The sequence below is a fragment of the Pteropus medius genome, unplaced genomic scaffold (genome assembly GCF_902729225.1).
Source record: "Pteropus medius unplaced genomic scaffold, Ma_sr-lr_union100, whole genome shotgun sequence".
NCBI classification, from domain to species: domain Eukaryota; kingdom Metazoa; phylum Chordata; class Mammalia; order Chiroptera; family Pteropodidae; genus Pteropus; species Pteropus medius.
In genome coordinates, this window is record NW_024350319.1 from 15,808,347 (window position 1) to 15,821,205 (window position 12,859).

Here is a 12,859-nt window from a genome sequence, read left to right on the forward strand (position 1 = left end):
AGTTATTCTTCAGTAGCATATTGTTTAATCTCCATGTATTTGTGGTTCTTCCTGATTTCTTTTTGCAGTTGATCTCTAGTTTCATAGCATTATGATCAGAGAATATGGTTGGTATTATTTCAACCCTCTTTATTTGTTGAGGCTATCTCTGCGTCCCAGTATGCGGTCGATTCTTGAGAATGTTGCATGTGCACTAGAGAAGAATGTATAAGCAGTTGTTTTGGGATGGAAGGCTCAGTATATGTCAGTTACGTCCAGTTGATTTAATGTCATTTAAGGATGTTATTTCCTTATTGATTTTCTGTTTGGATGATCTGTCCATATCTGACAGTGGGGTATTTAGGTCCCCTACTATGATAGTGTTTTGGTTTGTTTCTCCTTTTAGTTCTGTTAAAAATTCCTTCACATATTTTGGGACTCCCTCATTAGGAACACAGATATTAATAAGTGTTATGTCTTCTTGGTGCATGATTCCCATTATCATTATGCAGTATCCCTCAGTATCTTTCTTTACCTTTTTTATTTTGAAGTCTGGTTTGTCCTATATTAGCACTACTACTCCCACTTTTCTCTGAATGTCAAATACTTGAAATATCGTTTCCCACCCTTTCACTTTGAGTCTATATTTGTCTTTGGAGCTGAGATGTGTCTCCTGGAGGCAGCATATGGTTGGGTTTTGTTTTTTGATTCATTCTGCAACTCTATGCCTTTTTATTGGTGAGTTTAGTCCATTTATATTTAGGGTGATTATTGAAATATGAGGTCTTCTTATAGCCATTTTATCTGTTGCTTTCTGGTAGCTCGGTGTTTCCACTGCTTCCTTATTTTTTTATTTTGGTTGGCTATTGTGGGTTTTCCCTCTTGTTCTTCTTGTTTTATGTTATATACTTCAGTTCTGAATCTTTGGTGTATGGTTATATTACAAATATGAAAAGGATAGTTATATATATATATAGTTGTCCATTTTCTTCTGCGTGTGCTTTATTTCCATTCCCCTTTGCAAATTTGGATTTTTGAATCCTCCCCTTTTCAGCCATTGTTACCTCAGTTTGTCCCTGTGTGTGCAAAACATTCATTACTATCTTGTTATAGCAATTTTCTTATTATTATTTAAGCTTATAATGCCCTGTTCTTAGTAAGGTTTGCACTCTTCTGTCTCTATTTGCCTGATAGTCACTTTACTCCTAATTATGTTTTTGTTTTTGCTTTTTTTTTTGTTATTTTATTTTAGGTGAGCTGACCCCTTTCAGGATTTCTTGTAGTGCTAGTCTTGTATTGGAGAATTCCCTCAATTTTTGTATGTTTGGAAAGGTCTTAATTTCTCCTTCATATCTAATAGAGAGCTTAGCTGGATACATTATTCTAGGCTGGTAGTTCCTTTCACTTAATAGTTTAAATATTTGATTCCATTCCTTTCTGGCTTGTCAAGTTTGTGCTGAGAAGTCTGATGATAATCTAGTGGGTTTACCTTTATATGATACCATTTTCTTCTCCCTGGCTGCCTTGGGAATTCTATCTTTGTCGTTGATTTTTGATAACTTAATACAGTGTGTCTTGGTGAAGGTCTTTTTAGGCTGAGACAATTGGGTGTTCTGTTGACTTCTTGAATTCCAAGCTCCAATTCATTCCTTAGATTTGAGAAATTCTTGTCCACTATTTGTCTGAAAATGCTTTTTTAGTCCCTGTTTCTTTTCCTTGCCTTCGATAATGTCCATTATTGTTATGTTTCCTCTCCTGATGGCATCAGCTAGTGCTTGTGTTTCTCTTTCATTATTTTTCATTCTTCAATTTCTTTCTTCTTCCTTCTGATCCATTTCAAGATTTCTGTCTTCGATATCAATGATCCTTTCCTCCATTTGGTTGACTCTATTTCCTAAGCTTGCTATTTCATTTTTCAACTCTTGCAGTGTATTCTTCATCTTCAGTTCTATTTGGTTCTTTTTGAGGGTTTCGGCCTCCTTGCTCTGCTCATCTAGTTGTTTTTTCAGTTCCGGAAATTGTTGATAAGATTTGTTTTTGATCTCATTGAGTTTTTTCAGAAGTACCATCCTAAATTCTCTTTCATTTAAGTCACATATTTCTATGTCAGTAAGCTTATTTTCTGGAGATTGTTCTCTTTCTTCCTGTCAGTGTTAGCAAACAGTTTTGGTTACATTTGCTCAGATTCCCCTGGGGCTCCGTGGTGATCGATTTGGGGAGTATGGGGAGGGGCCTTCTGGGTTGGGGGTTGGGGATTGGGGTTATGGGTTCAACCTCAGTTTTGCAACTGCGGCCGGTAAAAATCAACTGTTGTATCTTTGCGGCCCCATCCTGCTTCTCTGCTTTCTGCTCTGATGACTGGCCCTGCTGCCAGCTGCATAGAAGTCCCAGCACTTCCAGGCAAGGCTGTTCAGGGAAGTCACTGCATCTTCTTCCTTCTCCCTCCTCCATCAGGGAACTCCATCAGCTGTGAGAGGCAGCTGCTTTGTTTCTCCCAGTCAACCATCCAACACCCAGGGTTCTGACCTGTGGTAGTTCTTATGCGCCGATCCCACGTTCAGACGTGCTGGTGTGCAGTTTGGGTGTTTTTTGTTCAGTTTTAGATGTTCAGCTTAGTGTTGTTTCAAGAGGAGAGATCTGAGGATGTCTCTCACTCCGCCATATTTCCCAGAATCCACATAACAGGTGTTCTTATAGAGAAACAAGGAGTAGTGTTTAGTGGCTTTTCTGCTTCTTGGGTTAAGTGCCCCCTCTTCTGTTGATATAGTGAAATGCAGTTATTTGTTTATTTGTAAATAAATGGGGCCTTGGAGAAGGGGTCTATTTTCTTTGATATTTTTTCCTACTAATTAAATTCGCTGAGCTTTTATCTTGACCACTTTCTTATTGATTCTCACCATCTAGCCCCAAAAGAATACCTCTTGCTTCCAGAGCATTTTCTTCTCTCTCAGAAGCTATATCTTCCCATCATTATCATTCCTAACTGTCAACGTTATAACAGCCCCTTTCTTTTGGATTTCTCATAGAAAGTGCTCTGATTTACCAGATCTTATTTTTACCCTCAATATTTCTGCACAGCATGGGTGGAGCCTATTCTTCCATACTAACTGAGGTTAATGTTTATTGTGTTATCTGTTCATAGTTCTCTCTAATGCATAGTCAGTCACATCTGACTGCTCAGTAATTGGCTCTTGAACACACTCTGCTGGTCTAGGGTGTTTATTTCCCCACTTAAACGTAAATTAAGGCATGTGTAAATCAAAAGATTCTGTGTCCTACTTATGCTGTAGACATAAATTATGAATGATTTTACTTGCTTTCCTTTTATAGCAGTTGGGAGGATGTGTAGAGAGATTCTAATTTAGGTGGTTGCCATTATCCTGTGAGAACCTGACTTTGTAAATTAAGAAAATAAGATAACAAACTCAAAAAGGAAGAATAAAACAAAGTAGTAGTAAGGACTTAATAAAGATAAAAGTAGCAACTGGTAAGTTAGACAGAAGTAAAAAATTCTAGCAGAATTGAAACAATTTAAGATCTATAAAGTGGTAGTGGGAGAAACATCATCATTGGAAGGCTTGAGGTAGTTTATCAAAAAAAGGGCAGAAACACAAAACTTAGGAAAGATGAAGGTGATATAAACACAAATACAGAGTAGATAAAATATATGAAATAAAATGTATACTAAACTTTGAAAATGTAATAGAAAGTCCCAATTTTCTAAGCAAATACCAGTGATCAAAGTTGGCTCAAGATGAAAAAAATTCAATAGTCATCTTAGAAAATTTTAAATGTTACCATAAGAAGTAACTAAGATTGAAAGTGTTGGAAGGAAATCATGTTTACAAAGCAATAATGTATTCTTTTTTTAAAAAAATTTAAGTTTGAAGTCCCCATGTATAATGTCCAAGTAATAGAGGAATGGAGAAACCCGAGCACAAGAGTCTATAGGTATAAATATCGATTTGGGAGTTCATCACCATATAAGTAAGAAAAAAATGCATTACTGTTATATATTACCAGATGCTTACATATAGGTGAAAAATAGTATCACCCTGCCAAATTTTACTGATTTTCATGGTTTTTTTTTTTTTTACAGATAGGTAAAAAAAAGTGTATCACCCTACCAGATCATATTGATTTTCCTCTACTTCCTTGTCAGCCTGTTTTTTCTCCAGGAATGACTGAAATTTCTTTATTACAGATGGAGAGTAAGTATGATGATATTGTATGTACAGATAATTCTTTGAGGTAAAGTTAAATGATGTTAATGAGGAATTATTGTTTGATGAGTACAGAGTTTAAGTTTGGGAAGTTAAAAAAAATTGTGGAGATGGATGGTGGTGATGATTTTATGACATTGTAAATGTATGTAATGCCCTCGAACTGTACATTTGAAAATGGTTAAACTGGTAATTTTATTATGTATATTTTACCACAAAAAAGTTAAATTATTTTAAAGTATAGAATTTTATGTCGATTGCTGCATATGTTTAGTCAGTAATATTTCTGCTTTAAAAATATACTCTAAAATTTACATTCTCTATGTAAAATTTAAATACAATAACTTTGGGTCCAAGATAAATTTACCAAAAGAATTAAACCAAAAAATACAACTACTTGGGCTATACCCAGTTTTACAAATATATGTAAATGTAGATGAGACATATTGTATTCTTTACATATATGTAAATCCCTTATGTATCACTCCTATAAACTGAAATGACTCCTCAATGTTTTCCAAAGGGATAAATACTATATTGCAGGAAGAAAAACAGAATTTGAGTAAAATTTATTCTTCCATTTTAAACGCTTTTTAAGTTTTACATACTATATTTCAGGAAATGAACCATCTCTTAGACATTGATGATTATTGGTTATAATATTTTAGGAGAGGAGATTATAGAACAAATGAAACAAGTAAAGGAAGAAAGAAGACATTTGGAAAGAATTAGAGAAGAGCTAATAAGAAAAGTGGAAAAGCTGTATGAAGAAAGCAAATTGAAGCGATGTCATGGTAAAGTTTATTACCTCTTTTGTCACTGTAAAGAAAACAAGTTTTATGGAATTTATACTTTTTAATATTTACTATTTTACTGTTTAAGTGGTAAGGTATACTATTGATATAAGATCAATACAGAAAACATGTATTTATTATTCAACTATTTTATACAATAAACACAACATGGTTCACATAGGTTGTTTTTTATTAAAATTCAAATATTTATCATAAATGACATTTATTTTTTTCTTCATTCTTCTATTCATTTACTAAATAAGTATTTATTAATTGCCTGCTGAATTTAGTCACTGTTCTAGGGGCTGAGGAGATACTAATATGCAGACACAATCTTGTCACTGCCCTCAAAGAGTTTACAGCCCAGTGGGAAAACGATAATCAAGTTAGGCAGTAATGATACCTCCTGGTGAATGCTGTGATAAAGGAATTGCAGAACTCTATGCATAGGAAACAGAGGAGAAACACCTAAATGAGGTGGAAGAGATCAAGAAAGGCTTCCAGGAAAAGTGTTAGGTGTACGAGAATCTGAGGTGCGCCTCCTCTTGCTGCAGGTCTTCAGGCATGGTTTTCCCTCTACCATCTCACCTGCTTGTCTTATCTTCTCCTTCTGTCCCCTTCTTCTCAGTTCACCTGGCTATTTCCTACTAATCGTTCAATTTCAGGTTAGACATCACTTACTCTAGGAGGCTTCTTTGAGTCCTTAGTCTCCCCTGGATGCTTAATTTTTCATATGTATGTCAGTCTGCTTGGCTAAAATGAATAAATGAAAGACATTAGGTAGAAAAAGTAGATTGTTTTCTTACAATAAAAAATGTTGTTAGGACTGGTGGAAATAGAAAAATGAGTCAGAGAAGAGAAAGTGTAGGATAATGGTTTGAGAGACGTTAAGTGATTTGGGAGGCCTGCATGTTGGATTGTACTTGGAGATTATAAGGGTAAAAAGTATATATGGAAATTAACTGGTTTTAGGATTCTCAATTTACAGCAAAATTATTGCTTCAATACTAGCACTGACAATGTCAGGAGATATTTCTGAAGGTTCTACCTCCTAATATTAAATGAATCCTTGGAATGGTAGCGATAACTTAGCCTTGTAATATTAAACAAGAAATTTCATCAAACAAATTGGAGCAATGAACTAGAAATCACAGGACCAGGACTCTAATACCAGATCAGTCTTTTACTAAGGCAAGGTATTTTGCACGTCACTCTTTCTCTTTATAAAATGAAAATGATCAGTCACTTTCTACTTAAACAAGGAATGTTTTAAGTTCAAGGCATGTAGCAGCCATCAAATATTTATTGAGCCTACTATGTGCCTCAATTCCCAGCACTGTTTTATATGATGAGGACACAGCAGTAAATAAGACAAATTGCCTTGCTCTTAAGGAGCTTGCTTCTAAAGGGGGTGGTGGCTGTGGGGAACGGAAACAAATAAGTAAGATAATATCAGCTATTGATTAGAGTTGAGAAGAGTATTATTTAAAAGAACATAATACAGAATGATGGGGCAGGACAGATGCTCTAAGTAGGATTTCCAAGGATGACATTTCTGTGGAGATATCATTAAGATTTTATTAATAAGGAGGCAGACATGCGAAGAGATAGGGAAAAACAGTTTAAACAGAAGGAACACTAAATGTCAAGGTCTGGAGAAAGAAATGAGCTTGTGGTCTTAGGACCCAAAACAAGGCCAGTATGGCTGGAGCGTGATATATAAGTAGGAAATTTAGAAGGAGATTAAATCAAAAGTTGAGCAAGAAATAGGCCGATTCAAGGAATTTGGACTTTTTTCTAAATAAGATAGGAAGCCATTGGAGGATTTTTAAGCTAGGGATTTACATGATTTAAAAAATATTTTAGAAAAATCAGAATGACTACTATGTGGAATATACTGTACAGAGGCAAGAATGGAAGCAGAGACTAGTTAGAAAGATAATGCATAATATATAGGGCATGAGGATTAGATATAGGGCAATAGTTAAATTTTTTAGTTAAGTTCCATATAGTTATATAATTTTAATCAAATCATCATATAGAATTTAATATGAGGTTTGCATTTCTTTGATAATCTTAAAAAAAAAACATATTCTAGTATGCTAGCATGTAGTTTATGTTGCTGTTAAGTTTGTACTTAGAATCTCATTGGTGCCACACTGATTTCCTAGTTGGCAGTGCTGAATTTGTAATTAAGAATCTCAGATTTGAGAAATTCTACCCCACACAATTTTGGGGATGTAGTTGGAATAATTTTGATAAATGATGAATCAGAATCAGCTTATATCACAAAACATACGTCATTTTGGGAGCTGAAAAAATAAAGAAAAACAAGAAAAATTATGCCTCTTTTTTCATAGTTATAATTATATAAATAAATTTACCATAATCAAATCAGATTATGGAAAAGTAATCAAAATTATACACATTTGGCAATTGGAAATCTTTTTAATAAAGATTTTCTCAAAATAATTACAAACTTGAAGAACTCGTTTATGGTTCCTGGATTTACCACTATTTTACTATATTTGTAGAAAAGTACTTTTATTACCCAATAAACATTTCTGTTCTTAGCTCTAATTTCCTCACCATGTAAGGGAGGAGGACAAGAGGAGTAAAAGGGTTTAAATTAAATCTAAGGTCCTTTCCAGGTTGAAAAGTTGAATTCTTTAGTCAGACTGAAACTATGACCTTCGCTCTCTTATAGCCTGTGATGGTTGGAAGAAAAAGCATTTTGAAACAAAGAAAGTCACAGCATCACTGGAGGAGGTTTTAACAAAACTTCGAGAAGATTTGGAACTTTATTATAAAAAATTGCTCATGCAGCTTGAAGCCAGGGAGATCAAAATGAGACCAAAGAATCTGGCAAATATAACAGACTCTAAGGTGCTTCTAAATGTGTTCACATTATATTGAAGTTCTGTTCAAAATATATGATTTATAATTGTCAGTATTATCATATTTAGGATGCTTTGGGTTACAGGTAAAAAACTGTGACTTAATCTGGCTTAAACAATAAGAAAATTTATGGGTCTCATAGAATGGGTACTGAGGAGATACAATCAACAGCTTAATGGTCTTTTAAGAGCATTGGTGCTTCTGATATCTCCCTATTATTTTCAAGTGTTGGTTTCATTATAAGACTGCTTTCCTTCATTGTAACAATAGAGGTGCCAATGGCAAGTTGAGCTATATGCCTCCAATCTAAGAGAGACCCTCTCTCAGGTGCATAGAATATACAAAACTTTCCCTTTTGCCTGGTGGGGTCATCAACCAAGCCTACAGTGGACTGATAATTATCAGGGAATGCTATGCGCTGACTTACACCAATTAGGATGTACCTCTGTACCTGAGGACAGGGTCGCTTTCTCTGATTCTATGGGAAAGAGATCAACACATGCTGAAATACAGTGGGAGGATGAACAGTGTTTACTGCATTCCTCTTTTTTAGTGCAGGAGAAGGGGGAGTGTTAATCGCATCCATGGAATCTAAAGGTATCGATGTCTAAAGAAATTATTAAATTACATTTTGTCAATCCATTTTTTTCTTAAGATAGTCTTGAATTGTGAAAGATCAGAGACATGAAGTTTATTTTTTAATTGAGTAATTTCACCATATAATTAAATAACAAATTCCAGAGGCCATTTTATTTATCAGTTTAATTTTTGTTGCTTTATCTCACTTATCCAAAAAAGATTTTATAATATGTTAATCATGATTAAGAGTACAGATTTAACTTTAGACATGATGAAATATTGTTTCCTTGTTTATGTTTTCCCAGTTTTATTGAGATATAATTGACATAATATTGTATTAAGGTGTATAACACAATGATTTGATATATGTATATACTGTGAATTGATTACCACAATAAGTCTAGTTAACATCTATCACCTCAAAATCTTTTTTCTGGTAATGAGAACTTTTAAGATATACTCTCTTAACAACTTTCAAATACACTTTTGTTAACTGTAGTTACCATACTGTACATTGCATCACCAAAACTTATTTATAACTAGAAATTTGTACCCTTTCACATATTTCCCCCACTCCCAACCCCTAGCAACCACCAATCTGTTCTCTGTTTCTATGAGTAAAAGTTTACTATTTTAGATAAATTTAATATAAAGTCCAAATAAGTTCAAGTAATGCTCTGTTCATATTAGCTGATACTTTTAGCATAGATGATACTTTCTGTCTTATGTTTTATCAAATTCAATATACGGTCATGTTTTTTTCACTAAGTCAGCTTAATATTTTAAATAATTTCTTTGCTGATATGATACCTCATAAACTTTTTGAACAAAAGTGACTGAAAGGCTTCTTATATTCAATAGGTTTTCTTGTGGCAAATAAGTTTTCTTATATAAAATATACTATGTCATTATTAAATATGTTAAAGTAATTCTAATTTTATTCAGCTAATAAAGCTCATTAATTTCAAAAAAACATTGCTAATATCTTAAAATTACATATTTCTTTCATAGTAATAGTTGTTATTTATGAGTACTAATTTAATGGCAACTTTTACAAATATCTATTTTTATAATACATGAATAATGGTAGTAGAACAAAAGAGAAAGTAGTCCCTCAAATGTAGGAAATTAGGTCGTAGTAATTTACTCCAAAGCAATAAGTTTATTTTATGGAATAGGTTATTTTCGTTATTTGCTCTTTTGATATTTGTTAACACATTGTAGTTTCTGTCAGCAAGTCAGTTAAAAATAAATATGTATAGACATTATCCTTAATAAAGATGTCTTTGTATATCTCACACAGAATTACCTTATAATTCAGATCACTGAAGTACAGCATGCAATTGACCAACTTAAGAGAAAATTGGATACTGACAAAATGAATCTCATCATAGAAGTTAAGGTAATTTGCATCTCTCCTAATGAGATTATAAAATTTATCTTGAAATAAAGTATTTTGATGTTTTAACTTTGGGTGTCAATAGTGTAAGAGTAGGAAGGATCGACAGTCTTAAAATTGTTGCCTTAATAACAAACAGCACAAGTGAAAAAAATGCAGTAACAACAACTAACTCCTGAAAAGATGCATGTTACAACAAGGCCAGAGTAAAATTTAGGAAAATTCCAGTGAGAATTTTTTTTAAAAGTACCCTGTCAATCAGTATAAAGTCTCAATGAAACATTTAAAAGGGGTAGTTTTCATGTACTAGGGTCATTCATAAATCAAAAGTCTCACAAACCACTGAGCTCTCTGAACTCTCATTTGTTTTTCCTCCTCTTGGGTAATTATCTCTCTCCAGTCATTTTCATATGTATACTTACACGAATGCTCTCAATTCACCTCTTTATCAGAAATGGCTTTATGACACAGAATAACGACCTCTTTCTAGAAGAGGCACTTCCAAGAGAACTTTCTGTGATGATAGGAGTGATTCATACCTGTAGTGTATGCTAAGGTAACCACTAGAGACATAGGTTATTGGGCACTTGAAATGTAGCCTTCCGAGTGACTAAGGACTGAATTTTAAATTGTATTTAATTGTAGTTCATTTAAATTTAAATAGCTGCATGTGGCAAATGACTACTGTATTGCACAGCACAGCTTAGACCCTTTTAACTAGCAACATTCTCAAGGCTGAGCCTTGGCTGGGCATTGAGAAGCTTAAAACTTAAGGTGCAAAAAAGAAGGGCAAGGGACAATTTTTAACAAATATGAATATTTAGTAGTCTTATATGGTATGCAGTAAAAAAAATAATTTGTTCAATGAATAAAAACTATGTATTCAAAAAATGGAGAGAAAGTCAAAGTGGAAACTACACTTAAGGATGTTGGGTGGGTAAAAGGGAGTAATAGAAACACTTCTTTTGGAAAGTGTACACATTAAGTCTCACCGTCTTTGTTTATTTTATCATTATAAATATCACTTATGAATGGTTGAAATCCATATTAGAATCTAGTACAAAAACAGGAAAGTCTAATAGGAAATTGAGAACCAAATTTTCAGCTTACACTGGGGGAAAAAATTCTACATTTAACCATAGTGCCTAACTGATATATAGTACACATTATTAGTATGTATTATTGATTTCTGAATTGTTTACCCAAACTTACCTGTAAGATTCAGAACTAAGGGACAGAAAACCTAGCCTGAATCTGTTGCAACCATATTCAAATTAGTCTAGCATAAGCAGTGCTTTAAGTTTAATATGACATCACTGGAGGGTGGATCCTTTGGAAGTATGATCTGACTCAGTGGTCTGGGGTAAAGCCTGAGATTCTTCATTCCTAAGAAGCTTGCAAGTGATGCGAATGCTGCTGGTGTAAAGATGGTATATGAAATAATAAGGATGCTGGCACCAGGTTGTTTGAGTTTGAATCCTGGCTGTGCCAGGTACCAGTTTTATACTTGTTTTATACCAGTTTTATACTTGGAGTAGGTTACTTAACTACTAAGCATTTCGGTTTCCTCAGCTGTAAAATGAGGTTAAGTAATAGTATCTGCCTCAATAAAATTTTTGAAAGAATCAAAGAGGTTAATCCACTTAGAAGAGGGCTTGCCACAGAGTAACACTTTTATTACATGCCTATTGGGTTTCTGAGGATTGGGAATTAAGGTTTTTAGTAATTTTGTTTTTTCGATTTTGGGTTTTTGTTTTTTGTTTTTTACTATTTCTTTACACTTTAGAACATATTTTGAAACTTCCACAAAAGATAAAATTTATTTTCAATCTATTTTTTATGATATTTTAATTTTAATTTTATTATGACTGTATACTAATAAACAAAATTATGATAGCTTATCTAGCAGTAAATAGCATGCTTGCTTATTTAACAGGACTTATGACTTATACATTCATTTACCATACTAATCCAGTGGGAGTGAAGGCATTGAAGGAAAATGAGAAGAGTTAAGCTACAAAAACCCTTATTTACATGACAATGTTATTTTAGCGAGCAAAATGAAGTTCATTTTTTAAAGGTAATTCTTTTTATAGATGAGAAAACAAGCAATATCCAATGTACGCACATTGAAAGCTGAACTGGCACAGAATAAAATTAATACATCTTTACAGCCTCAAGTAGGTACGTTAATTTAAAACTTTTATTAGTCTAAACAATTAAATATTTGAAAATTTGTTTAACCTTTGTTGTTCTCTTTTTTTCTTTCTTTCTTTTCTTCCTTCCTTCCTTTCTTTTTAGGCAAGGCAACCCTTGGTTGACCTCACAGGTTGCAAGGACCTTGTCAGTTTACAGTGCCTTATTTTTTATGCCTACAGCACCTGGTCTTCCTAGGTCGTCTCCCATCCACGTACTAACCAGGCCCAACCCTGTTTAGCTTCTGAGATCAGACAGGATTGTTCAGGGTAGCATAGCCATAGATTACCTTTGTTGTTCTTGGCAATGTTTTATGTAAATCATAAGGTTTATTTTTCATATGGATATTACAGAGAGTTTCATGAAATATTAGATGTATAAAAGCAATATGGTTGTACTGGGTTATTTTCATTGTTTCTAGTCTATTACATATTTAACTGTACTATATTTTATACTTTTCATTTTTAAAGTCTTAAAATTTAATTGCTAATATGACTGTAAAGCAACTATTAAAAAATCATGTAGTTTAGTAAATATGAACATATTCACATATAAATAGACTGTTTAATTCATTAATTTTAATTAAAAGCAGTCTGGAAATATAAAAGAATAGAGATATTGAACATGCATACACAGCTATTATAGAGATTAGTGTCTAAGAATTTATTAGTAATTTATTTTTAGTAATTTATTTTAGAAATACAAGATATTAGAAATGAAGCAAATAATATGGAAAATGGTTGATTTTACGCTGCCATAAATAATTACGCAAGTAGGAAATGAAATATTCT

The 12,859-nt window shown here is 33.2% G+C and overlaps 1 protein-coding gene across 1 annotated transcript in view; it reads left to right on the plus strand.

The window, feature by feature from the left end:
- SPATA1 (spermatogenesis associated 1) overlaps positions 1–12,056 on the plus strand; it is a 33,650-nt gene extending 21,594 nt beyond the window's left edge. Inside the window, 6 exon segments of the mRNA XM_039838465.1 lie at positions 4,079–4,190; positions 4,871–4,996; positions 7,704–7,882; positions 9,777–9,875; positions 11,969–12,024; positions 12,026–12,056. Of these exon segments, the coding sequence (XP_039694399.1) occupies positions 4,079–4,190; positions 4,871–4,996; positions 7,704–7,882; positions 9,777–9,875; positions 11,969–12,024; positions 12,026–12,056 (603 nt within the window).
- Positions 12,057–12,859: the final 803 nt, after the last annotated feature.